General features: G+C 56.8%; 2 protein-coding genes across 5 annotated transcripts; both read right to left on the bottom strand.

The window, feature by feature from the left end:
• Window positions 1-786: 786 nt before the first annotated feature.
• Window positions 787-2,945, bottom strand: GPSM3 (G protein signaling modulator 3). Its single transcript, XM_035030511.1, has 4 exons — window positions 2,515-2,945; window positions 2,195-2,303; window positions 1,776-1,975; window positions 787-1,549 (listed from the first exon to the last, which is right to left on the bottom strand). The coding sequence occupies exons 1-4, from the start codon at window positions 2,554-2,556 to the stop codon at window positions 1,412-1,414; spliced, it is 489 nt and encodes a 162-aa protein (XP_034886402.1). The 5' UTR covers window positions 2,557-2,945; the 3' UTR covers window positions 787-1,411.
• A 656-nt stretch (window positions 2,946-3,601) lies between these two features.
• On the bottom strand, window positions 3,602-26,161 carry NOTCH4 (notch receptor 4). Of its 4 annotated transcripts, none has more exons than XM_035030506.1 (30): window positions 25,984-26,161; window positions 25,140-25,221; window positions 24,662-24,954; window positions 22,834-23,181; window positions 22,636-22,758; window positions 22,282-22,518; window positions 22,011-22,166; window positions 21,501-21,695; window positions 19,938-20,051; window positions 18,701-18,814; window positions 18,491-18,613; window positions 17,518-17,677; window positions 16,547-16,692; window positions 16,106-16,258; window positions 15,769-15,886; window positions 15,464-15,638; window positions 14,949-15,099; window positions 13,910-14,094; window positions 11,502-11,754; window positions 11,152-11,264; window positions 9,832-10,355; window positions 8,848-9,231; window positions 8,567-8,742; window positions 7,834-8,053; window positions 7,597-7,678; window positions 7,365-7,503; window positions 6,539-6,834; window positions 6,172-6,319; window positions 5,581-5,678; window positions 3,602-5,394 (listed from the first exon to the last, which is right to left on the bottom strand). In XM_035030506.1, exons 1-30 carry the CDS (start codon window positions 26,039-26,041, stop codon window positions 4,681-4,683), a joined length of 6,078 nt encoding a protein of 2,025 aa, XP_034886397.1. In that variant the 5' UTR covers window positions 26,042-26,161; the 3' UTR covers window positions 3,602-4,680. The 4 variants fall into 4 exon arrangements, with proteins under 4 accessions (XP_034886397.1, XP_034886399.1, XP_034886400.1 ...); XM_035030508.1 differs by having other exon boundaries at window positions 7,606-7,678; XM_035030509.1 differs by having other exon boundaries at window positions 15,464-15,551.
• Between the last annotated feature and the right edge of the window lie 255 nt (window positions 26,162-26,416).

Below are 26,416 nucleotides of genomic sequence, written 5' to 3'. Positions count from 1 at the left end.
CTGGTCCCTCCGCCCCAACCCCCACCCGTTTCCCCCTCCCGACTCCCCCGGAGGTTCACCCTGGCCCTGAAGGGAGACCTGGGGTACCGGCTGGGCCCCCCACAGGAGACCCCGGCCCCCGGCGGCGGAGAAAATGGAGCCGGAGAGAGAGAGGAGGCCCAAGCGGGGGTGTGTGTGAGAGAGAGAGAGAGAGGAGGGAGGAGGGAGAAGGGGGGAGCGAGGGAGGGAGGCTGGGGGAGGGGAGCCGGGGAGGAAGAGGAGGGGAGAAGAGAGGAGGAACAGGGAGGAGCTGGGGGCGGAGAGAGACACACAGAAACAGAGGAACTGGGACCGAGTGGAGGAGGGGAGAGGGAAGAGGAGACGAGGGGAGGAGACTAGACCTTCGGGGAAAATACGCGAAGGCCCCGGGGCTGCACGTCGTCGGCCTGGGAAGCGGGGCCTGCTGGGCGAGGGGGCCGCCACCTGGGTTCCGAATTAGGGATCTAGGTGTTGTGGGCTCTGGCCGCTAGAATGCCTGGGTTCACAGACAGCGCAGTTCATATTTCTTGTCCTAATGACTCCCCTCCCTGTTCTACTTAATTAAAACCAGGAGAGGGGGGCTGGGGGGGTATAATTAGGGAGGTCTCCAGCCGTTGCTTAATGAGCCAGTAATTAACCAGCCAGGGAGGGGAGCTGGCCTCTCGCCAGACTAGGGAGAGAGGCGGCCTCTGGCCTCACCTTCCTCCCGCCTTCCCTCGCGCCTCCCCCCCCCCCCCCCCCGCAGCCCCAAACACCAGTCTTCTTCAGTTTGGAAGAGAATTACATTTATTCATACAACCAAAACATCAGACTCAGAGCAGCAGTGGGGAGGTTGGGGGGGGCAGTGCTAAGTGTCCATTCACAGCCTGTAGGCCCCTTAGTCCTGGGGCTGGGGGTGCTGGTGGTGGGGTGGGGGAATGATCTATCTCTTTGCAATGCCCTCTCTTCTTATTGAAAAGGAGGGTGGAACTGTCTGTCAGGCCCTAACCTTGGGAGATTTGCCTTTTCTTGGGAGATGGAGGCCTGAGCCCTCAGATTCTGCCTAGTGGCTAGACTACTGGGGGTGTCTCCACAGCTCAGGACTTACTGCCACTACTTGGGATCAGAGGAGGGGGTGGGGTGTCCCTCAGTGGCTGGGATCCTTTCACTGCTTCAAGCTCCTACATACTGGGGGAGGGAGTTAAATGACATCCTACTTTGACTATGCCCAGGGTTTGAGGACTTTCACCCCCTCCATTCCCAGGAAAGGTGGATGAGGGTGATGAATATTGAGATTTCTCCTGGGGCCTCCAGTCTCTGGTGCCCCTGCCAAGCAGGAGTTGAGGGCATGCAGTGGGCTGCCCAGCTTTGAGCCCCAGGAGTGCGGAGTGGCTGGTAGGGGCGGGCTGAAGTCTCAGCAGGTATGTGTGGGGGGCCGGGACCTTTGCTCCTCCATTCGACCCCCACCCTGAACTCTCAGCAGCAACTCCAGGAGCTCCTGTCCCCCTGGGGGTAGGGGAGGCTCTGACCGCTGGGCTTCCATCCGCTGGCACTGAAGGAGTGGAGGGAAGGAAGGGTGTTGGTGAGGTTTTAAGAGGAACAGGCCTTGATAGGAGCCAAGGCTGGTGAAGGGGTATAGGGGACACCTGTGATGGGCACGGGGGGACTAGGCCTGGCAAGGGGGCAGATGCTGGGGAGAAAGAGGGGTAGGGCCCAAAAGACAACAAGGGCCAAGGGACCAGGAAGCCTCAGTCTTGCCTTCTGGGGAGGTGTCTCACCTGGTGACTGAGGATAGTGCTGTAGAGCTGTTCTCTGTCCTCAAGAGGCCGGAGTGGGGCTGGGGCTATGCTTGGGAGGTTCTGGGGGATGTGGAAGGTGGCTCTCTGCTCCTCTAGGCGGCGGGACTGGGCCTCAGCCACCAAATCCAGAAGGAGCTCAGTCTGTAGGGAGAGCAGGGAGGCGGAGCGGGGCCCCAGGGCTGGGGAGAGGAGGGGTAGGGCTCAGAGACCCAGAGAAATTGGCAGACAGGAGGGTTGGTGGTGCAAGGTGATTAGGCACTTGGGGTCAGAGCTGAGGGGGTGTAATGGGGAGTCAGGAGGAGGTGGGGAGAGGGCCCACGATGGAGGGGGCCTTGGTAATGGGATCAGGAAGGACGTGGGCACCATGGTCAGGGAGCTCCCTGGGTGGATGAGGGTACCTGTGTGGCGGGTTCCTGGAGGAGGAGGGGACGGAGGAGCAGATCGCCAAGGCCGAGCGGTGGTGTTCACAGGGGGCCAGTCAAACTCATCCTGATGGGGGCCCTGATCCTGGGAGACATCCGGTCCAATTAGGCGGGGGTGTGGTGGGCGGGGGGCTAGGCCAACAGCCCATTTCCTCTCTCAGTGTGTCTCTGTTCCTGCCTCAGTTTGCCCAAGCCCTTCTAAGTCCCCTGAGTCCCCTGTTACTACGTCGCTGCCCCAGGTCTTCTCACCTCCCTTTCTCCCAGTGTCCGCCTCCCCGACCCAGTGCGCAGCTCACCTGGTCACCTTCCTCTTCTTCCTGGGGTCTCTCGGCCTCCATCCCCTGGGGGGGAGAAACTGATGGGGGAGGGGTAGCAGGGATTTGGGAGGAGGGCTGGAACCCTGGGTTCCTGAGGGGAGTGGGGGCTGGAAGGGGTGGGGGTGAGCCAGGGGCTGGATGCCTGGGTACTGAGCAGGAAGCTGGGTTCCTGGTCAGCCCCCCCACGGGCCCCGCCCATCCCTGTCAACTTCCTCCAGTTCTCTTTTCCCACCCAAACTGCTTGCTCGACCTCTCTTGCCCCAGGGGAGCACAGAGACTGTGAAAAGCTCTTCCAGCTGCAGTAGTGGAGGGCGTTCATGATGGGGAAGGACTCTTGGCCTTCTCGAGTCTCAGTAGACCCCCAGCCCCAGGCTCCTGTTCTCTCCACTCCCCTCCTCCCCTTAAGCTCTTTCTGTCAACACAGGAACTAGCTACACAGGAAGTGGTTTTACTCCTCAGAACCCCCCTCCCGCCCCCAGGTCCCTTTCCTAAGAGGACCCCGATGTAGGCTTTGACCCTCCCCTATGTCCCAGCTTCCCACAGACTTACGGGGACTGGGAGGGGCATGGTTCCAGTGGGAGGCAGAGGACTGAGACCCAGGAATGTTGGGCCCTCAAACATATACATATACCCCTAGCAGTGGCTCCAACACATGGTAAGTATTCAATAAATATGCATTGAATAGTTATCCCTGCCCTCCAGGTGCTTACTGTCTATTCAGGGTACAAGGTATGTACCAAATGTGAGACGAGGGTCAGGGGAAACTTTCCTCTGGTCATGAATGAAGGATAGAGAAATAGAAAAGGGAGACAACCACCTCCCTGGCTTGGTCTCAATGCTGGTCAGGCTGCCTGGCACCAGGGTGGGAGCAGGATTGAGATATTTTAGGACCCCTAAATGGCAACCTGCCATATTGTGTTTACAGCTGAGTGGTTTGGAGCATGAAATGTGATGAAGAAATCTGGTTCTACCACTTAATGCCTCGAAATCTTGGGCAAATAAAATCTCTGTGCCTCAGTTTCTCAAAGAGTAAAATGGAATTTTAACAGCACCTGCCTTGTAGGGTTGATGTGAGGATTAAATGTGATAAAAGTGTTTGGCATATATTGAATGCTCAATAAATGGTAGTTACTATTAGCTTGAAAGCCAAAATGCCTCATGCCTCCATGTCTCAGGCCCATCACCATTAAGGAGGTATAACCATGGTTCTGAAAGGTGGATAATGTTTGAGATGCTCTCTCCATCTTCCTCAATTTGAGGCTTTAGGAATAACTAAATGCCCTTGGGAGAAGACAAAGGATATGTATGGTCGTGTGTGTGTGTGTGTATGTGTGTGTGGTTTCTCCCTGGGCTATGAGAGATTCCTGCCTTCAGATGATACTCTAAATTAACACAGTACCCCCAAATCTACTTATTCTTGTTTTTGAACTGTACTTAAAGCCTCCATGCAAAGGGATGACTTTGACCGTAGGGCACAAAATTCAGAAAACACTATGCAGTCATTTCCATATTTTTTCCCATTCCACTCAACTCTTCCAAAAAAAGATTAAGACTTCAAATAAGCTTTATTATGGGTTGACAGATTTGAGGTTCTTAAATATAGTGGTGACCAGAAGAATGGCGCCTCATCCCTGCGATGGTTTGTTGAGGGAAGTGGGGAGAGTGCAATCATCAGCTGGAGTGGTCCCTGCCCCCTCCCGCCCACTTCAGCACCTACACCAGTGCCTGGCACATAGTGGGCACTCAATAAATATTTGTCAGCCATTTGTGGGAGGTGGCTGTAATGGGTGATAGAGGCTTCCTTTGGATACCATATACAGGAAAGAACGTCTTACATACTGTATGTCTGCAGTTACTGGTTCCAGTTCAGAGGTACTTCCCCAGTTCCACTCCACCCTTCGTAGTCTCTCACCCTTATTTTCTGGGAGAAGGGCTGGGCCCTCGTCATTCCAGCACCCTAAATCCTTTTTCCAGGGCTGCAGTTTCTCTACGTGGAAGACGGAGTGGGCAAACACTCATTTGGGGAGGGACAGCATGCTCATGACCCCTCACTTTTGGGGCTCCAGGATCTTAAAATCTGGAGTCTTTCCAGACTGTCCTATAATGGGTGCCCACTTTCAGAATCCCTCCCTGTCACGTAGCGTCCTATTTTTGACCCTCGCCTCCCGCGTTTAAAGGTATTACTTGGTGAGTCGGGGGACCCCAAGCAACTTGAGGGGATCCCCGCTCCGGGGACGGCGTAAGACAGGGAGGCGGGATCGGAGTGTTGGAGGTGGGGCCGCAGGCTCCCAGGGTCACCCAATCGCAGGGCCAGTCATCAGCCGAGGCCACACCCCCGCTCCCGGAAGCGACCCCGGATCTTCCTTGCACTAAAGCTGGGTTGGGCCGAGGCCCGCGCATGCCTGCAGAAAACCTACGGGCCCCGGGGGGCGGGCCTTCCCCCGCTCCTCCTTTCGAAAGACTCTGGCAATGAGAGTAGGCTCCGCCCCCACGCGCGGCCCATTCTACGGACAAAGTCTGGCCTTGCAGACATGCTCCGCCCCCACGCGGGCCGGCCCCGGCCGACATTGTCCGGCAGCGCGACAGAGCCCCGCCCCCACGCGGGGGCAAGCTTCCCGACGCGGTCCGCGAGCGGGGTAAGGGGCCCGCCCCCCGGCCCGGCGTGGTTTTGTGACGCGCCTCCAGTAACCCCGCCCCCTCCAGCAGCGTCAGCAGATCCCAGTGGTTGCGCTGGCGGGCGATGTCCCCGGGCGCTAGCCCGGCCTGGTCCCGCAGTCCCCGGGCCGCTCCCAGGCCCAGCAGCAGTTGGGCTACCTCCACCGCCCCTTCTCGGGCCGCGAGGAACAGCGGCGTCTGCTCCTATGCCGGAAGAAACAGCCAGGGGGCGAGGTCAGGGAGGGCCACGCCCACAGGGTGACTCTTCCGGGCTCCACCCACTTGGCCACTGGCCTTTCCCCCTTCAGGTTGGGTGGCGTTCCCGCGCTTTCCGCCTCTCCCACGCCCTGTTTTGTTTTGTGTTTTTAGGCAACCAGCTCCCGGTCTAACCCTGCCGTCCTGGGCGTCTTTATCGGCTCCGGCCTGGAGAAGGGAGCGGGCGGCCCGGGCGTTGTTCACGGCGGCGGCCCAGTGCAGCGCGGTTTTTCCTAGGGGACGACGTGGGTGGTTGTTACTCCGAGGCTGGGGAACAGACGCCTGGGTTCCTGTTTCCCACGGATTCTGGTTTTGGGGGAAGGACTTATTTGGGCCCGCGGGGTTACCTCAAAGGCGGAAGCGTTGCCTGGGTGACCGCCGGCCGGCAGGAAGCCTTGCTTCTCGTCACATCACCGGCGCGCGGGAGGGACAATGGGGCATTGTTCTGGGCTCGGTGGGACCGGGAGACCTCCCCCCACTAGACCTCTCTCCCTTCTCCCAGACACTCCTTCCTCAGCCTAGTTTCCAGTGGGCTAGGGCAGTGTGTGTATGTTGTTGAGTTCCATACTGACATCGCCCCGCAGATTTCCCACCCGGACAGCTAGGTGGGAGGGAATCCCCCAGTCTCCAGTTGGTCCCTCTGCTGCTTCCTTTTTTTGCATCTTATTTCACACCCCATCTGTGCCACTTCTCCATAGCACAACACCAACCTCTCCAGATCCGTACCCCATTTATCTCTCGCCCCCACATCTGCTTGGGCTGCGATCAGTTCTTCAACCAGGTCCTCCACCGCCAGCCTGGCGGCCAGCATCAGGGCTGTGGTCCCGTCCTCTGTCCGTGCATCCACTGCAGTCTGTCTGCTGCGGAGTAGGAGCTGGGGGTCCAGAGAGGGCCAGTGACCCCTGGTATGTCCTGGATTGCTAGCTCACACTCTTAATCAGCTCCAAATCCGTATATGGTCATTTGTTGTTTCTCTTTCAGATCCCCAATCTCACATCACCTTCCTCTCTGCCAAACCCTAGGGGCTGCTTTTGCCTAGCTTTACTTAGGAGTTTGCCCCCTGTTCCCTTTAGCGACCCCCGTGTGCACTGACCTGGCAAACCTCCCGAGCATCAGCAGCCACAGCGGTGTGAAGAGGGGTGCGCCCTGCTCGGTCTGGCTGGTTGGGGTTGGCTCCAGCGGCAAGGAGGCGGCGGGCAGCGGTTGGCCGCGAGAATCGGGCAGCCAAGTGCAGGGGCGTCTCCCCAGTGCCCACAGTGTGAGCCTGGGGACAGGCCCCTCCACCCAACAGGGGTTCCCAGGGCTCAGGGCTTCCCAACCATGCTCCCTGGAAGGTTCTGGACTCCACTCCCCCACAGCAAACTGCTGACATCAGGGGTGTCACCCCATCTGTGGGTGGGAGACATGAGGAATGGGAGACAAGTCAGTCAAAAGGACATAACTGGGAGAGGAGGAGAACATAGAGGTTCAGGGAGAATCATAGCCTGAGGTGTCAGGAAGCCCAGCTCTGGCTCTTGATTTTGTGTGGCTTTCGTCAAATGACTTTTTTACTTTTCTCTGTGCTTCAGTTTCATCATCTGTAAAAGGAGCCAGTGGGCCTTAATTCTTAGACATTCTAAAGCAGTGGTTCTCAAACTTGAGTCTGGATCAGATTTACCTGGAGGGCTGGTTAAAACACACATTCTCCAGTGTCTCAAATTTCTGAGTCAGTAGTTCTGGAGTGGAGCCTGACAATTTGTGTTTCTAACAATTTCCCTGGTGATGCTGATTCTTCTGTCCCGGGACCATACTTTAAGAATCACTATTCTAAGGCACTAACTCTAACATTAATTTTCTCAGTTCTAATATCAAAAGGCTTTCTGATTCTAAAAGAGTCAAAAGGGAGTTTTCCTTTTCTTGGTCTGGGTTGGCTCACATACCAGGTCCACGGGTGTCCACGTCAGGGACATCCATCTCCGATTCCTGGGGAGGGGTCAGCATGGCTGCCTGGGGGAGCTCCTGACAGTCACCGCTCAGAGGCCAGAGCGGGCACTTGGAGGGTGAGGCCATTTCTTCAGCCTTAGGATCAGAACAAAGATCAGTGAAGGAAGGGTGACTCGTCCCTTCAACTCCGCCATTACCTAAGGACCATTCCTGCCCCAGTGCTTTCACCTGGCCCACCTCCTCTCCTTCCTCGGGGCCTGAGCACATCACAACTCCATCCTCATCAACTTCTGCGTCTGGCTTCAGTGCCCTGGAAGGGGGTGTTTGGGTAGAGGACCTTCAGGGTCCCCAGGATTTCCAGCAGCCTTCCTCCCCCTCTCCCCTTCCTCTGTCATCAGCTTCTGATCATAAATATCTCCACAGGAAAGAGTCCCCTCCCTGGGCCCCTTTCCTCCTCACTCTTACTTGAGGCCAATGCTGTCTTCACCCAGGGGAGGCCGGCGTCTGCGGGGAGCCGGCTGAGTTCGAGGCCTTCTAATGAACCCAGGGGGCAGCCAGAGGGCCCCATGCTCTCGGCGCCGCCTCCGGATGAGCTGAAGGACGAGAAGAGCCCCAAGGGCCAGGAGAAGCACCCCGGCCACTGGTGAGCACAGCACAGGCCAGGGAAGCTGGTTGGTGGGTGGTGCTGGCGGGAGACACAGTCACAAAAAGAGACCATTTCTCGTGAGGCTGGGCACTACTCTTGAGACCTTTGGGCAAGTGCAGTAACTTCTTTCATCAGTTTCCTCATCTGCAAAGTGGGAATCATAATAGTACCTGCCACATGGCATTGTTGGGAGGATTAAATGAGTTGATACTGTAAAGCCCTTAGAGCAAGGCCTGGCACGTAGTAAGTGCTATATGGGTTATGATTCTTTCGTGTACCATGAGCTGTTTGACAGGGATGATTGGATTTAGTAGAGAGGATAGACCAGATGATAAAGGTTAGGATAAAATACGTAGGGAAATGAGGAAGGAGATTGAAGAGCAAATGGGCCATGAGGAGATCCACTTAGAGAATGAGAGGTTCACGAGGGTCAGTCTCCACACAGAACATTTGGGGTCCCTGCAATCCTGTGTCATTTGGCTTCCATTGCTATTTGCTGGCATGGAAGTGGGTCTGGGAGCAAGGTCAGGGGAGATGAGGGGGGTCACCTACCGGTGCCAGCACGAGGATGGGCAGCCAGCAGGGGTCCCGGCAGCAGGTGCTCCAGGGCCCCCACTGCTGCCATGGCGGCCAGGAAGCGGAGCAGGAGCCCAGGATCCCAGGGACAGCGGGATGCAGGGTGGTCAGGGCCACAGCGGGACAAATCCACACCCATCACCACCACAAACCTGTGGGGGAGGCGCCGCAGAGACCCCTGTGTTGGTCCCTCGTTCCCTTCCCTCCACCCATCAAAAAACCGGTGTCTGCTGCATCCCCCTGCCCGGCCTTCTTACCCAGTGCTGAGAGAGTCCGTCTCCTTGCCCACAGGCTGTGTGTGAGGGGTTGCTCTCTCCTGATGTGAGGGGTCCGGGGCTCCTCCTAGCTCCTCTTCGGCCTGGGCCCCAGGATAGGGGTACACCATGTCCTTGCCATCACTATCCTTCCTTACCCAGAGCCCCACTCTCAGAGTCAGGGATAGCACCCGGGCCAGGGCCAGAAGCTGCTGGTCCAGGGCTGGGGGGCTCAGCACCACCAGCAGGGCCAGGGAGGGCCCCCATTCTGAATCCCCATCTGTAGGCCTGCAGTCACCCCCATCCCAGCCACATTCGGCAGTGTTGCAGCCTTTCTCGCAGTGCCCGTTGTGGAAGTGATCGTGGCAGTACTGGTCATAGGCTGGACTGTGGGGTGAGGAGAGGGGGACTCAGGATCCCCAAAGAAACCGGACCCCCTTCTTCATTCCAGAGAGATGCCTGATATTCTACTGCCTCTAGGGCACTGGTTGCTAAGTGGGGAGAGCTCCGGAGCAGTGGGCTTGGTCAGGCCCTGGATGGCAGGTAGCCCAGACCCTCTAATGTCTGTGATGCCCTTGTCTCCTAAGACTTACCCTCTCCCTACCATCCCAAGCTGTCCTGTCTCCCTGAAGGAGAGTCCAAGGCCCTTTTCCCTCAGGGGTGCTGGTTGCTAGGGGAGATCCTCCATGGCAACGGGGCATAGAGAAAGAGGCCTGAGGCCAGAGCTCCCACAGCTCTTAGAGAGGAGCCCAGACAGAGGCAGTGCCCTCCTTCCCGGTCCCCATGCTAAATATTGATGCTGCCCTCCTCCCCTGGGCTGGAGCCTAGTGTCTTCTACCCCTACTTAGCAACAGTTATTAGGGTGGAAACTCCCCGGAGCCTGAGGCTGTGGTCACACTGCAACCCCCCCCAGAGGCATCTGTGTCCTTCCTCCTGCCTCACCCTGCCCTCCCCACCCCAACCCCCAAGTCAGGGTTTCAGGCTCACGTGCAGGCCAGAGGAGTCTCACAGTCGTAGCCATCAAACAAACACTCTGCAGAGTCGCACTGCGGGTGGCACTGCCCATCCCGGAAGAGAAGCCAACACCGGGAGTGGGAGGGGCAGCCCTTCCAGGGGTCCGGGACCCCCAGGGAGCAGTCTCCCCCATCCCAATTTCCTCCAGGGCCGCTGCAGCCAGCGTCACAGGCCCCATCTCCACCTCTGCCTTCGCATCCCTTTGCTCCGGGCCTCTGACACCGGGGCCCTGGAGAGCTGGGAGGGCAGGAGCATCGGAAGCCTGGGGCCCCCAGCCCCGGGGTCTCTGAGCAACTGCCATTGTGTAGGCATGGAGAAGGAGGGCCACAGCCACGAGGAGCTGGTGGGGTCAGGCAGTCAGGGCCCCCGTAGCCATTGAGGCAGGCACAGTGGGGTGGGAAGCCAGGCTTGCGGGAGGGCAGACACAGGCCACCATGGTGGCAGTGATGGAGGCCGCAGGAGGGAGCTCTGTGGCTGCAGGTGGGGCCCTCAAAACCCTGTGGAGAGGAGAGAGAGATTGGGGGAGGCCCTTGTATTATTCTTTCTACCCCCTCCCAAGCAAACTCTTGGGTTAAGATAATTCAGAGGGTTCTACAGTCTCATATCTGGAAGGGGCCTCAGAGAACTTCAAGTTCATCATTTTATAGATGTTGAAACCATGGTCCATGGTATTTTCACACAATGACATACTACACAGTGATGAAAATGGATGAACCACAGCTGTGGCAACAACCTAGGAGACTAAGCACTTAGAGAGTGGTAGTAATTAAATTATCTTCATCTTTGGACTTAGGATTATATACTTTCTCTTTCTCTGGACGGGGAACAGGATAGAGGAAGACATAAGTACATGTGAGTTATCGTTGCTACTGTAATTCTTAGGTTAGGTTTATGGGTGTTACGTTATAAGAAAAATACAAAGAAGGCCGTGCACAAACCAATGATGTTAGTGTATCATGAACCAAGGCTTATGATTAACCGGATTTCATGCATCTGAGGTCCATAAACACACACAGAGAGAGAGAGAGAGAGAGAGAGAGAGGTAAAAGAACTTACCCAAGGTCTCACCCAGCTTGACTTTGGGGCCTTCTCTTAGGCAGTGCCCATGATTTCTGAAAATTCCATTCATGCTACCACCTGGTCCTGCCTTTCCCCCTGAACTGCTTCTGAGTCACTCACCCCATAGCACGGGCTAGCTTTCGCCAAGAATTCCCCTCTAGGATCCCAGCTCAGGCATTCTCACCTTGCATCAGTGCTGGGGGCAACAGAGAAGACAGCTTTGCAGTCACTCACCTGGGGGCAGTGACAGGTGAAACCCAGGGGTGGTCCCGCTGTAGTCTCACAGGACCCCCCATGGGAGCAGGGCTGGCTCTGGCAGGGGTCTGTCTCCACTTCACACCACTGGCCTGTGGTGGGGTGGGATTAGATGTCACACCCTGCTTCGGTCACTGCCTCCTTCCTAGCTCATTCCTGGGAATTGACCCAGCACTCTACCTGCGCAGGCAGAGGGATCCTGGGGCTTATTCTCTGGGGTGGGGTGTGGAGGCAGGGGGATGGACGCAATGACTAGGTTGCCTTGTGGGTGGGGATTGTGAGCCCGGTTGTGCCACAGAGGGGCCTACACACACCCTCCCAGGCCTCACCCGTGTATCCAGGCAGACACCGGCAGTAGAAGGCATTGGCCAGAGAGTGACAGGCTGCCGTGCCTGTGGGGTGGCAGGGCCGGTCCAGACACTCGTCTACGTCCCCCTCACAGCGCAGGCCCACAAAGCCTGGAGGGCAGGTGCAGGAGAAGCCTCCAGGTTTGGGGGTGCAGGTCCCATGGTTGTGACAGGGCTGGGATTGACAAGCATTGGATTCCTTCAAGCAATTCTGTCCACTGTAGCCTGGGGCACACTGTGGGCAAAGAGGGTCAGACAGGGAACCAGTTATCCAGCCCATCCCAACACTACAGGGGACCCAGCTCAAGATCGTCTGCCCAGCTCTCTCCCACCTTCCAGTTCAAAGCATCATTCAACTCACCATCCATCACAGCCCTGTGTAGCCTAACCCTTCTGTCTCAACTCCATAATACACAGTCGTTCAATGGTGTGCAACTTAGCCCCTCCAGCAGTCCCAAAGCATCTTATGGCGCATTGCCACTAAACAATAGCTCCATTTTTGGTAAGACCTCCCTCCCCCAGCCACACCTCCACCAGGCTCTGTCATGCTTTATTGATTAATTTTTTTTAAAGATTTTATTTATTTATTTGACAGAGAAAAACAGCCAGAGAGGGAACACAAGCAGGGGCAGGGGAGTGGGGGAGGGAGAAGCAGGCTTCCCGCCTGAGCGGGGAGCCCGATGTGGGGCTCGAACCCAGAACCCTGGGATCATGACCTGAGCCGAAGGCAGACGCTTAACGACTGAGCCACCCAGGCACCCCTTTATTGATTAATTTGTCAGCATTTACTGAATGCTTACTTTGTGCCAGGTACTGTTTTAGGCACTAGGAATATGAAGAGAATTAGAGCTCCTCCCCACTTCCGTGAAGTTCTCATTCAACCAGAAAAGAGAGACTAGCTAGCATTTATTACATGATTTTTATACATAACCTCATAAAACTCTCCCCCAAACCCTGCATGTGTGTTATCTCATTTGATTCTCACTTTACAGAAAAGGCAAACTATTCCTGGAAATACTGAGTGACTTGCACAAGCTGGTGGCTGAGCTGGGATTCAGTGCAAGTCTGTGATGTCCTAACCAGTGCCCTGAAGCATTTGGGGATTGTTTCATGCCATTCTGCCAGTGGGAGAGGGGTCACTGATGAAGTTCTGTACCATGGGCTGAGCTGTTGTAAGAGCAAGGAGAGCATGTAAGAACACAGTGCCAGCAAGGCTTCGGAAAGGAGGAGAAAGAGGGGATTACAGAGAATCCGGGGAGTGGCCAGAGGGCTGGGAGAAGCAGGTGAACGGGGTGTTTTGGGGATGTCTGAGGGAAGGAGTCTCAGGAAAAGGGAGGTAAAGCTGAGTCATGGGTGCAGGGGTGTTCACTATTAATTAGTACACTGCTTTTGTGTATGTTTGAAAATGTTCATAACAAAAAGTTAAAAAATAAAAAAATTAAAGAGAATGGTTAGGGGATCCACATCATGCCTTTTATTCAAAGTCAGGGTTCTTTTTTTTTTTTTTTTTTTTGAGAGAGAGACACACACACGCGCGCGCGCGCACACACACACACACAGGGAGAGGGAGAGAATCTTAAGCAGGTTCCATGTCCAGCCTGGAGCCTGATGCAGGGCTCGATCTCATGACCCTGAGATTATGACCTGTGCTGAAATCAAGAGTCAGATGCCGACTGAGTCACTCAGGCGCCCCCAAAGTTGGCCGCAGGCATCAGGCTGCTCAGACTTGAATCCCAGCTTTGCCTCTACTGCTCAGTGACTGGAACCACCAAAGAGAGGCCCAAGCCCAGGCTGGAGAGAAGTTAGGGGCATTTTCCTGAGCAAGGTGCCTCTTGGGCACCATCCAGTGGAAGAGGGGTGAGGAAGGGCACGGAAGAGCCGGTAAACGGGGTGTGTAGGGAAGCCAGCCGCTGCTGGAGCAGAGAGTAGGAGGGTGGGGGTGGGGCGAGATAAGACCCGAGGGTCAGGCCAGGCTGGGTCACTCGGGCCTTGGACTTCACTGTCAAAGAGGTGGGCAGCCACTGAAGGGTTTTAAGCAGGGGAGTGACAGGTCAGCTTAACATTTTCAACAGAGCACCCTGGTGGTGGAGTAAAGGCTGAGCCTCCAGGCAGACAAGTTTGGGGGCAGGGACAGGGTGCTCCAGGCCTGCACAGATTATGCCCCACAGGCAATGGGACAAAGGGTGAAGGAGGAAGGACAGAGTTGAGAAAGATTTAGGAGGCAAAAGGACAGGACTTGGCGGTGGGCTGGATATGTGGGGTAAAGAAAGGAAAGGGGGTGAATCCATCAGTGCCCCGCCCAGTGGCACTGTGCTAGTGCGGCCCCCCCACTCCCGCCCTGTGCAGCCCACCCTTGTCTCCCCTCCCCGCTCTTTTCTAGACCTGCTCACCTGGCAGAGATACCCACTGGGCTGGGCTATGCAGGTGGCCCCGTGCTGGCAGGGCCTGGACTCACACGGGTTCACTCTGTCCTGGCATACACCGCCTTGGAATCCAGGAGGGCAGCGGCAGAAATACGAGGAGCCACTGTCGATGCAGACGCCTCCATTCTGGCACAGGGAAGAAACTTCTGTACCTGAGGAGAGAGGCAGACAGGGACGGGCACAGCTAAGTGGGGTGGAAAGGTTCTTGGGGGCCCCAGACACGGAGCAGAGAGGCTCTTGGGGATCACTAATATTCCTGGGGTGGGTGGAGGCCACTTGGAACAGGAGTCAGTAACTTCTGGTGCTGAAGAGGTTATAACATCAAGATCCCCCTCCTGCCTGTTCTGCCAGAATGGAGAGAAATACCTCTTGTTAAGCTTTTTAGAGCATTATAAGCAACTGTATTCTTGGTTTAAAACAAGTCTCAAGCAAGCAAGAACTCAAAGGAAACTTCAGAGGGGGGCGGTTAACTAATGGCTCAAGTCTGTCCCCTGAATTTGCATCCCCTGATGCTTTCTCACTGGGATTCCCATTCCCTAACCCCACAGGAGGCTCCTTCCTGAGTTCTGCTCCTATTAAGCCTTATATGAATAAGGGGCATATTCTTTTACAAGGGGGTTGACATATCCAAGTGAGTGGGGAGCAGCAGTTGAGTTGAGTGCAGTTGGGTTAAGTGTGATCTACTCTAGATGCATTATGGTGGTAATGACAGAGTTGAGTTGCTTCACAATGAGTTGTGTCCCAGTAGTTGTGTTAACCTGGAGTCTTGTTGGCTGGACTGGTTGGTGTTGCTTGAGTTGTGTTGAGCATGGTGATAGAAGTTGAGTTGTGTTAAGTTGCCCCGCGTGTGAGGCTGTAGAATCAGTCATAGTGTTTGGTCTGTGTTACTTTGACTTTCATTTGGTTGTTTTGGCCAAATGTTGTGTGTGGATACCCTCAGGGATCAGGTAGAGGGGGACATCCTTTCTCTCTTTATCTGCTCCCCAGTTGGTCCTTGGGTCAGTACCTTGGCTCAGAGCGGCCTGCTGACAGGACAGTGGCAGGTTGCAGAGAGGCCCGGTCCATCCTTGGAGGCAAAGGCACTGAAACGAGGGCCCAGTCTGGAGGCAGTAGGAATTGTGTAGACAGGGCTTCTGGGCACATAAGTCCATCAGAGTCTGAGGTTTGGGAGGGAGCATGAGTCAGGACGGAATATCATGTTTTTAGGCCCAGAGATGGTCTTCGGCTAGCTCCTCAAAATCCTCACCTCTCAAACTCTCTCCTGAATGGTCTGGGGCCAGGTGATAGCCCCCCGCCCCCGCCCCTGGTTTCCTTTGATACCCACATCCCAGAGCAGTCCCTGGCATCAGAGATCCTTTCATTCCTTCTATTCCATGCAAACCTCAAGCTAGACCTCCACTCCCAGATTCCAAACCCCCTTTCCTGTGGATACTTTTCCCCAGCTCCCTGCTCTGTCTTAGAACTGGAGACCCTTCCACCAGAGCCCTCCAGCCTCAGCACAGTTGGCTCAGCACCCCTCACCTGGCAGCTGCCTCCCGTGTAGCCAGGGGAGCAGAGGCAGTGGGGACCCTGAGGGCCATCTTGACAGGTTGCCCTGTTCCTACAGGGGCTGGAACAGGACCGACACAGGGCACAGTGGGAGGAAGTCGGGCAATCAAAAGGGAGGGAGTGTGCGATGTGGTGGTGAGATGGGGAACTAGAAAGGGAGGCAGAGTGAAAGGATGTGGGGTATAGAGTTTGAGGCAGCCTGGAGCCGCAGAGGAGATGGAGAGGAAGGGTGGGGAGGCTGAGGGGCCCCCTCCCTTCCTCTTGGGGTCTTTGCTCACTTGTCTGCACAGCTGGGTCGGGTCCTTTCCTCACAGCGTGGGCCCTGGAAACCCGCAGCACAGAGGCAGGACGAGGTGCCAGGCCTGTTCACACAGGTACCCCCGTTGAGGCACGGGGCTGGAGAGAGGAGGCTGTGAGGGGTGGGGTTCCTTGCCTGTAACCTGGCCTGTGGCCTTAGTCACACCACGCACAGGACATACGCACCCCCCTGCTGCCCCCATCAAAACAGCACCCCATCATGGTGCCCAATTAATTTGTTTTCCTACGGCACAAACACACCCCGACCAGTTCCTCGATCCTCCTGTGGCCCAGCTGGAGGACACGGTGGGCACTCACCAGAGGCACAGTGGTCAGTGCTGGTCTGGCAGCGGGGCCCAGTGTGGCTCAGAGGGCAGGTGCAGGAATAGCCCCCAGGCCTGGGGCTACAGGAGCCACCGTTGAGACAGGGCCCTGAGTGACAAGCTGTCACCTCCTCACTGCAGGTAGGCCCTGAGGGAAATGAGTGGGGTCTGAGAAAGGGAATCCTCTTCTCTCTCGTCTTCCTCTGCTTCCCTCCCCCTTCCTTTTCCTCATCCCCATCCCTATTTTCTCCCATCCAATCTTTTGTCTTTTCTTACTGTCTCCCGCACATCACCTGTGTTCCCTCCCTGCAGCTCATGCCCCATTCTCCTTGGTGGTGACCCATACCCAGAGTCCTTGGACACATGTCTCTACTGGCCTTGCCCTTGATTAGAGGGTGGCCAGCCCAGAATGTCTGTGGCTTAGGGAGAGCCTCACCTGTGTAGCCTGGGGGGCAGGTACAGTTGTAGCCAGAGGGCTGGGGGTGGCAGGTCCCCCCATGGGCACAGGGGATGGAGATGCAGCCCCCCAGCTCTGCTTCACATTCTGGTCCTGTCCAGCCCACATCACACACACATGAGGATCTGGTCATGAAGAGAAAGGGGAGGGTTTTTTCTTCTTCTGGTGTTTTTCTCTTCACCTCCCCTCACCGATGGTCAGACCCCTAGGACCTCTTTTTTTGGTCCTGAGACTCTGGCCCCTTTCTTCAGTGGCTCTGCTCTCAGCATTGTCCCTCTTCCATACTATATGTAAGAATATGTATATATGTTTCTCCTATAACTGTTTATTGTCTGTCTTTCCTCATTAGAATGAAATCTCCATGAGAACAGACATGCCGGGCGCCTGGGTGGCTTAGTTGGTTAAGCCTTCAGCTCTGGTCACGATCCCAGGGTCCTGGGATTGAGACCCGAGTTGGGCTCCACCTGTGTTGGGCTCCCTGCTCAGTGGGGAGCCTGCTTCTCCCTCTCCCTCTGCCGTTCCCTCTGCCACTCCCCAGCTTGTGCTCTCTCTCTGTCAAATAAATAAATAAAAATCTTAAAAAACAAAAACAAAAACAGACATTTTGTCTCTTTTGTTCTGTGCAGTTCCCCCAGTGCCTGGAAAAGTATCCACACATAGTAGATGCTCAATATTTGTCTAATGTATGATGAATTGGCCCTGGGATCTAATGCTTTTCTTTCTGCTCTGACCCCCTAGCCCTCGGTTTCACCTGTGATTTATGAACTCTGCCCCCACGGGACTGCACTCACTAGTCGCGCCCTCACATTGGCGGTGAGCTCAGCACTTTGCCATCTCCTTCCTCTTCCCTCTTGGTCATTTCCCACAGGCTGGTGGCTCACGGCTGTCTTCTCCTGCCCTCGCTGAGGAGGACCGGAGGCCGGTGCGAGTGGGGAGGCCTGGAGGGTTACCTGTGACAGAGCCCATGGTGGCAGGTGCAGTTGTCCTCAATGGGGGCACAGCCGGGGCTCCCATCGGGGCAGAGGCAGGGGGCCTTGTCCTCCTGATCATAGCACTTTTGCTTGGGCTGGCACAGGTTGGGGGCACACAGGGGAACCTCACAGAGATGACCTGCGGTGGGGAGATGGGTCAGAGAGAAAACAGAGTCCCTCCATGTCCTCGATGGGGCCAAAGCCACTTCTTACGTATAACTTGCTCACTCCCCATGAAGCTGTCCTTCAGTGGCTCCCTGTTGCCTCAGGGTACAGTCTAACTTCCTCAGGGTGACACACAGGGCCTTGTATGACACGATTTCCCTGTTACTGCTGTGCTCCTCAGGTTTGCTCTGTTGCACCCTAAGCTCAGGATGTCCTGTGGCTCCTTAAGTAGGGTGTGCTTTTCACCTGCAGCTAAAACATGCAATCACTCTATCATGACAAACTCCTACTCATTCTTCAAGACTCAGCTCAGCCATCACCTCCTCCATGAAGCCTTCTCATCTCTAGTCTGGTTGGCTGGTCTCTGTGCTCCTATAGAATCCTATGCAGTCCTCTCCCAGAGCACCTTTGGACCATAACCGACAAGAGACTTCTTGGTCTCTCTACACTGGATTTAAAGCCAGTTGAGGAGAGCAGCTCTCTTATTCCACTTGTGTCTGTGTCTGGCAGAGGAGACAATAGGTTCCTGCTAAATAAGCAAATGAATGGCTTCCTGTTGAACCCTAATCACACCATTCATGTCGGGCTCGGTGTGGGCCCTACAGATAATATCTGCAGTCAGCCCAAGCTTGTGTGGGTGTGCAGGTTGTCCATGGAATAACTCCAGGGGGTTCCAGTCTCCTTCTCTTCTCACATCCCAACCCTCGAATACCCAGCAGTGACCTCTGCCCCACCCCAGATGGGCTCAACTCTCCGGCCAGTCCCTTCTATCGCCTCCCCTGCTGACCTGTGAAGCCAGAAGGGCAGAGGCAAAAGAAGGCTCCGGGGAGATCCAGGCAGCTGGCTTCAGCGGGGCATGGGCCACTCAGGCACTCGTCCACCTCCACCTGACAGCGCGGGCCTTCAAAGCCTATGGCACAGCAGGAGGATCAGGGACCTGCCCGGAAGTCTGCCCTTTGCCCCCACTCTCCCCTCCAGCGTTTGAGCCCTGCTTCACCTGGGAGACACTCGCAATGGAAGGATCCGGGCTGGTCCTGGCACTGACCCCCATTGGCACAGGGAGAGCTCTCACACTCATTGATGTCCTCCTCACACTGCGAGCCAGTGAATCCTGGTGGGGCCAGGAGTGAGTGCGGAGAGATGGCAAAGGTTGTCTTCTCTTTCCTTCCTTCCTTCCTTCCTTGCTCCCTCCCTCCCTTCTTACCTTCTTTTCTTTTTAGTGACTTTCTCTAGATTTATTAGGTAGTTTGTCACAGATATTTCTGACTGAGCTGTACAGGTATGATTTCATGGATTTAAACAAGAAATTTAGAGTTAATACTGATCTTTAGTCTTCTCTTTACATATATAGAAATAACATCGCTACAAATTGTAATGGAGAGAATCTTGTTTCCAATAGCTTGGTTTGGGGGTTCATCTACATGTTTCATTATGTAATGAGGCACCAGTTTGGGGGCTTCTCAAATAGTGATTTGAGTTTCAGAACATAACAGAGAGTAACTTGGTGACTTTGTTCTTCATATAAATAAGGCATAACTGGGTATTTGTGTCAATGCTGAAAACACATTGTATCCAAAGCATAAATGTAAGTCCTGGCCCTTCCCCTCACCAGGAAAGGTGAACCTGGAGGGCTTCCCAGAGAAGACACCTGGGGCAGGTGGAGATGACAGGAGGATGATGCTCAGCCCCCTGCCAGCTGTGTGAATTTGGGCAAGCTACTCGAGCTCTCTAGGTTCCAGTTTCGTCCTCTGTAAAAGGGGAATAATGGAACCGACCTCATGGTGTCATTGAAAGGATTATACCAGGGAATGCCTGAAAAGTACACAGCCAAGGGCCCGGCCTGGAGTAGTCAATAAACATTCGTTATCATCAGAGCAAGGAACAGAGGGGTCCAGGGAAGCTGGAGAAGGAAGGCCTGGGGCAGTGTTCCCCGGGTCCAGGGTGAGCGGCGCCAAGACCAGCCCTGGATCCCCAGGAGCAGGGAGGGCACACAGAAGACTCTGGAGGAGGGCTAGAAAGGGTGGTTTGGGCAATTTGGCAGGACAGAGATGAAGGTGGGTGAGTACCCAGGGAAGATTTGGGGAATGTAAAAGAGAGTTTGGGGAGCAGAGGAGTTGGAGAAATGGGGGCCTCCTTGGCCAGGCCAGAGTGAGCTTCAAGAGGCTTGGGGTGATCCCGGGGCCTGACTGTGGGACAGGGGTGAGGCCGGGGGCTGGAGTGGGCTCTGCACTCACCGGGCAGGCACTCACACCGGAAGCCGTTGAGCAGGTCGTGGCAGTCCGCCTGGTTCAGGCACGGAGCCGAGGCACACTCATCCGTCTCCACCTCACACAGCTGCCCTTCCAAGCCTGAGGACGTGGGGGTGTGGTGCGGGCTGAGGCTCAGCCAGGTCAGTCCCGCCTGCGCTGGCTGCTCACCCCTTCTGCCCCGGAGGCCGGGGTTCTAGAAAGAGCACGTGCCCCCATCAGGCAGCCCCTCCCAGGGTGCCCTGTGCCTGCCGGTTGGGGAGATGAGCCTGGGGTCCTGCTGCTCTGCTGTGTGTAGCCCTGCTCCCTTCAGCTGTGAAAGCTCAGGGACCAGGGCCCCTGCTGGGACCTGTGGGGGGCAGCAAGGAAGTACCTTTTGGGGCCATTCTCCGCATAGAAGGTGGGCTCACCCGGCTGGGCTCATGAGCCTGGAGGTCCTCAAGGTACAAATGAGACAAATGGGCATCTGCTTGGAGGTGAGTCAAGCCTCTTGTTCTACCTGAGCAGGCCTCTGTGCCAGGGAGACCAGGAATCCCCAAGGGGGGGTATTTGAAGGGCATTTGGGGAGTTTTTGGTCCCATATTTGTCCCGTTTCTTCGGGTTTGTCCTGGTATCCACAGTCTCACCCTGAACTGAAACTGGATCAGCTTCCAGACCTCAGCTGCCTCCCATTTCTTGCCTTGGGAGTCTGCTTCTGAAGTTCCTTAGTATCTATCCCTGTCCCTTGGATTGCTGGACCGTTTTCTCTGCTTTTGACCTTGGATGCTGCTCAGTTGAGAAAGGCTGTTTCGTGTAGTGGTTAAATCTATGGAAGCCCTGGGTTTGAATCATGGCCCTGCCACTAACCAGCTGGACAACTCCCTTAACCTCTCCGTGCCTCAGTTTCTTCATTTGTAAAATGGGCACAGCAACAATGCTGACCTCATAGGATTGTTGCAAAGATGACAAAAGGCAGGTCAGATGCTCAGGTGGTACCTGGCACAAAATAAGCTAGTATTTTTCTGGTTTCATTCAGCTTCCTGGTATTAGCTCTGTCTCTATGTCCCTGGGGAGACTTTTCTCCCCCTTAGAGCTAGCTTGGAGGTAGGTATAGCCTTGTGGCACTTTTTTTTTTTTTCTGTTGTACCAAATCCAAGCACACAGGCCCTTTGGGATTTTAAGGGTTTACTCGATCTCTACAGGGGAGAGTTTTTCTGTGATTGGGAGGAACATTCTGAGTTGGCATGAGCAGAGGCTGGTGTTCTGCTCTCCCTTGACTGGCTTCCATGTACAGCAGACCAGGCTGTGCACTTTATAATGACTATGAAATGAATGCTCTCCCCCTCACCCCCAGACTTGAGCAGTGCACAAGCTCACTATCATCTGTGGCAGGCCTTCTCCTAGGAGCCGCGGGTTTCCCCGAGTTTTTATCTGGGGTGGGGAGATGAGAAGCATTCTTTTGTAACTGTCCCCCCAACTGGCCTGGGGCCATTTGTGTTCTGCAGGGGTCATGCCTGGGGTGTTCAGGGTTAGCCCCCTGATCCTCTACCCAAGGCCCCATGCATCTGGTACCTGGCGGGCAGAGACAGTGGAAGGTGGCAAGCAGGTCCAGGCAGGTGCTGCCGGGGTGGCAGGGCTGGGACAGGCACTCATTGTGATCAGCCTCGCAGCGGGAGCCCGTGTAGCCAGGTGGGCAGAGGCAGTCAAAGGAACCAGGGGTGTTGAGGCAAGAGCCGCCGTGTTCACAGGGACTGGGGCCTTGCTGGGCTGGGAGGAGAGAAGAGTCAGGAGTCCGCGGGGGCCCGGCGTGGAAGGGCAAGGAAGCCGGACTGCCAGGGAAGGCGTGAGGGCCTGTTTGTGGCAGATGAGAGCAAATCAGAGAAAGAGCCGGTGTCTTTAAGATGGAGAAGGACTAAAAGGGGCCTGGAGGGCTGAGCATTGGTGAGAAGACTGTGTAGGGAAGGGATGCCAAATCTGGACCAAACCAGGAAAAAAGAGATGATTATATATTTCATTTGAAAAACAATTTGCAGAGGCTGCCTGGGGCTTGGAGAGGCTCTGATGCGGGCGGGGGTGACCCACCCATCTGACACTCGTCCAGGTCCTGGTGGCAGGTGGGCCCTGAGTAGCCAGGCTGACACAGGCAGAGTGTGGAGCCCGTCAGGGGGTTGGTGCTGCACTGGGCTTCCCCGTGGCATGGCTGGCTCAGGCACATGTCCTCCATGTGGCACAGGAGTCCTGGAGGGCAGGGTGGCCGTGAGGCTCTCTCGGGCCGCTTGAAGCCCCAGCCGCCCTCCTGGTGCCTCTCTCACTTGCCATCTCTACCGCCACCTCCCCGCGCCCGCTGTCACACCTGTGCGGCCAGGTGGGCAGAGGCAGGAGAAGGAGCCCACGCGGTCAATGCAGGTGGATCCTGGGGCACAGGTGGCAGCAAGGCAGTCATCTAGGTTCTCTTCGCAACCTGCGCCCCCCCAGCCGCTCACACACACGCAGTGGAAGCTGCCAGCCGAGTTCTGGCAGGTTCCCCCGTTTCTGCAGCGAGGAAGGCCCTGAGCCTCACATTCGTCCACATCTTCAGAGCAATCCCAGCCTGCGGGGGGCGGGGTGGGGAGGGGACAAAAGCTGGAGCTAGGAGCCCTGTGAGGAGGAGAGGCCAGGGGAGGACCATCTGGGCCGCAGGTGCATGGACTTGGCTTACACGACTCACCTGTCCAGGCCTCTGGGCAGAGGCAGGCATAGGTGCTCAGCCCATCCTGGCAGGTGCCCCCATTCTGACACTGGTGGCCAGCACAGTCATCTGGATTCACCTCACAGCCTGGGCCTGTGAAACCTGACAGGGTCATGAGATTAGCTGAGGGAAGGGGACCTCCCTGCCCAGGGGGAGGGGCTGCAGGTGAGGACACACCTTGGGGGCAGAGGCAGAGATGGAAGGTAGAGTCTCTCCCGGGAACCAGCTGACAGGTGCCCCCATTGGAACAGCCACTAGGGGGGCAGGGTCCTGGCTGAAGGTCACAGTGTGGACCCTCCTGCCCAGTGGGGCAGAGACACCAGAAAGATCCCAGGGTGTTATGGCAGGAAGTGCCCTTGGGGCAGGGTCCGGGGTCCAGGAAACACTCGTTGATATCATGTTCGCAGGCATGGCCCTCGAAGCCGGGTGGGCAGAGGCACTGGATCTGGGGGTGTGTGGCCAGACACACCCCTCCATTGATGCAGGGGTTGGCCGAGCAGAAGTCCTGAAGCTGGCACTGCTCACCTGAGGCAGAGGACAGAGGGGGCTGTTGGTGGCACTGCACAAGTCCCAGCTCATCCGAGGGAACCCAGCTCCCCACCTGGGTTGTCTCTGTGGCTGATTTTCACGTTTCCTTCCCTTTCCTCCCACACCCGCTTTGCCCTGCTCCACCACCCCGTGCCTCAGTTTGGCCATTCTGGAAAATAGGACATGTAGCTGTTGGTGGGACTATGGCCGATTGGCCCTGCCTGAGAAAATCTTGGTCCTTCCTGTGGTGACCTTTCCTTGGTGGGGAGGTGAGAACCACCCCCTGCCCGCCCCGCCCCCCGCCCCCGCAGGCAGGAGACTTAGCACTTTGCTGGGCCGAAAGTGGCTGTGTGCCCTTGGCCAGTTGTCTGGCCTGCCTCTTCTGGATTCCCTAATCTTTAGGTGGGTGCAGCGTTCCGGATGACGAGGAGACGCCCCTCTCAGCCGTTGGCACAAGGGCCGTGGCCGAGGTGGCGGCTGACACTGAGCTGAGTCGGCATCTCCCGAGCATCGCCCCCTGTCCTCAGCGTGGACGTCAGCTGACAACCAAGGCCATGGAGAGCTAGTGCGAGGGCACACGCCTCTGCAGTGGTGGGGCTGCCGCTGGGCCTGGGAAAGAGCTGCCCAGAGTCCCTGCTCGGAGCACTGGGTCTGGCAAGCTGCCACCGATGATCCTTGTCACACAGCCTGCTCTCTCGCTGCCGAGTCCTCAGGATTACCCGGGCAGTTAAAACATCGCCATGCCTGGGCCCACCCCAGACCCACTACATCAGCCTCTCTGGGATGTTCAGGGCTTTCCAGGTGATGGCTGTGCGTCGCCAAATTTGAGAAGCCTTGTTTCTAGTCCGCCACTCACAGCGCACTTTCCCGCCCCTGTGGCCTCCACTGCCCCGTCCAGTCCGCTCCATCCTGGTGGGTCAGAGGAGCCTTCCACTCCAGGGGCTCTCCGCTGTTCCGCACCCCTGACCGTTTCCTCAGGCTAGCACACCCTGCCCCCGCAGGGTCCCGCACCCTTGCCCCAGGGCTGCACCCCTCTTCCCAGGACTGACACCCATTCCTCTCTCTGGGTCAGATCCTTTCCACCCTCGTTACCCCTCCCACCAGTGCGTCTTTCCAGGTGCTATTATGGGCTCCCGGTTCTCAGTAATAGAGGCCATTCAGATGCCCACCACCTTGTGCTAAGGGTTAACCCTCTAGCTGCTGGGTGGAGGGGCCTGGAAAGGGACCAGCGTGGGGCACTAAGGGGGCCTATGGCAGTAGCCATTCACTGACGGGTTTGGAAATACTGCAGCATTTTAACCATTGGTATGGCCGGGCTGGAGAATGTCAGTCTCCGGTAAATGGTCAGCAAGAGTCGGCTTCTTGATTCTCACAGGCTCTGTCCTCAGAAGGGATCCCTGTCGCTCAGACTCCAGTTCTGTCTTTCCCAGCCCCCTGCTCCTGCCTATCCCCTCTCCCCCAACCCTGCAGTGCTCACCTGTCCATCCAGGCAGGCAGGAGCACTGTGGGTGGCCTGAGGCCTGGATGTGGCAGCGGCCCATTTTGGAACAGAAGGAAGAACAGGGGTCCTTGAGCCGGGCCTGGCACATCTGGCCAGTGAAGCCAGAGGGGCAGGTGCAGGAGAAGCTGGGGGCCAAGGGAGAGGGAAGGCTGGGGGAGCCTGGGAGGGCGGGAAGCAGGGCTTGGCAGCTGCCCCCATTCTGGCAGAGCTGGGCATCCAGGCAGGGATCAGGAAACTGGCATGTCTCACCCAGGAAGCCAGGGGCACACCTGAGTGGGGGCAGGAGAGAGGAAGACTCGCGTCACTGGGCCCTCTTCGCCCTCCCACCTCCCTCCTTTGCTTTCCTTTCTCTTCAGAGCCTTCACGGCCTCCCTTTCTCCTTCCTTCCCAGGCCCCCCTCCGCCCTGCGCTCCCTCCCCCTTTCCAGTCTCTCTCTCCCAGGAGGCACACTCACTGGCAGGTCCCTTGTCCCTGAGATAGGTTCAGGCAGGTGCCTCCGTTGGCACAGGGTTCTGGGGAGCCCCCACAGTGCAGCACTGGGGATGGAGATGAGGATGGCATGGGACTGGGGGGCTTCGTGCTCCCTGGTTCCTCCTCTGGGTGCTCTGGAGGGACCTGCCTGCAGCAGCTCCATACACGTGCTCTCAACCACCATCCCCTCTGTTCCTGGTCCCCACGTGGGGCTCTTGCCTCAGCCCCCCCCTTCTCCCAATCACAGGCCTCTAGATCCTCTCAACTCTTAATCCCCACCCCCTTTCCTGTTTATTCTCCAGCCTCCCAAGTCCAGCCGCGGGCTCCATCCCTGGGAAGCAGGACAACAGGGCTCAGGAGGGGGGCCCAAGGGACTCCAGGAAGGTGAATGGCTGAGACGTTGAAGGGATTTCCTCCCGGAAGGGCCCAGCATTGAGCCATCCGGGGGGTGGGGACAGCTGGACCAGGAAAGGGACTTGGTCAGCCCTTGACCTTCCCATGTCTCCATCTCCTGCTTTCTTGTCGTAGCCTCCCTTAGCAGGTGATCAGTTTTTTTCCCTCTTCACCTCCTGAATGTGATTGCAAGGGCCTGCTGTCCCCCAGCTCCAAGGTCAGCTGGGTTCTCCCTGGGGGCAGGCACCCTCCCACTCATTCCCCTGATAGTCACTGCCCCTGGCACAGGCCCCAAAGCCTGGTTTGTGCAGCTCCACGGGCAGAGTCCTCCCTCCCTGTGTGAAACTCTCCTCCATCCAGTGTCCCCTGCCCCCAACCCACCGACGCCCTCTCAAGGAAGATGGGTCCCCCACCTCTCCCGCCCCATGCCTCACCTCTGCTCTTGACGACTGAGTGACACAGCAACAGCAGCAGCAGTGAAGGGGGCTGCATCCCAGAGCCCCTGCCCCAAACCCAGACCCCTGGCCGCCTCGGGCAAGGACCCTGAGAGCCCTCACTGAGGCAGCAGCCACCTCCTCTGCTCCCACGGCCCCTTCCTCCTCCTCTGCCTGCTGCAAGCCTCACGTCTGAGCTGTTTCCTGAGTCACACAATGTCCTGGACACCCTAGCGATGGGAGGGGGAGGAGTGCGGGAACATTGAGGGGGATGAGGGAGGGGCCTTCTGTCCCTGACAACCCCTGGGGAGAGGGCGGGTGGGACTGTGTGGCTGGAGGGTAGGTGATAGAAGGGGAGCACTGGGCTGGCGGGGGAGGCTGTGACTGAACCCTATTGCGTGGTCTCCCCTTTCTAGAGAGGAGAATGGCAAGG

The sequence above is a fragment of the Mirounga leonina genome, unplaced genomic scaffold, assembly GCF_011800145.1.
Source record: "Mirounga leonina isolate KUSES-001 unplaced genomic scaffold, KU_Mleo_1.0 Mir_366, whole genome shotgun sequence".
In the NCBI taxonomy this organism is placed as follows: Eukaryota; Metazoa; Chordata; class Mammalia; order Carnivora; family Phocidae; genus Mirounga; species Mirounga leonina.
This window is presented reverse-complemented; position numbering and strand designations above follow the sequence as displayed.

Coding starts and splice junctions, on each gene's coding strand:
- GPSM3 (XM_035030511.1), bottom strand. CDS start 2,556: ATGGAGGCCGAGAGACCCCAGGAAGAAGAGGAAGGTGACCAG. Junction 2,304..2,514: donor AAGAAGAGGAAGGTGACCAG/GTGAGCTGCGCA, acceptor GATGTCTCCCAG/GATCAGGGCCCCCATCAGGA. Junction 1,550..1,775: donor GCACTATCCTCAGTCACCAG/GTGAGACACCTC, acceptor CCACTCCTTCAG/TGCCAGCGGATGGAAGCCCA.
- NOTCH4 (XM_035030506.1), bottom strand. CDS start 26,041: ATGCAGCCCCCTTCACTGCTGCTGCTGTTGCTGTGTCACTCAGTCGTC. Junction 15,639..15,768: donor CGACCCAGCTGTGCAGACAA/GTGAGCAAAGAC, acceptor CTCCCTTTCTAG/TTCCCCATCTCACCACCACA. Junction 11,755..13,909: donor CCAGTGGGTATCTCTGCCAG/GTGAGCAGGTCT, acceptor CTTTGCCCACAG/TGTGCCCCAGGCTACAGTGG.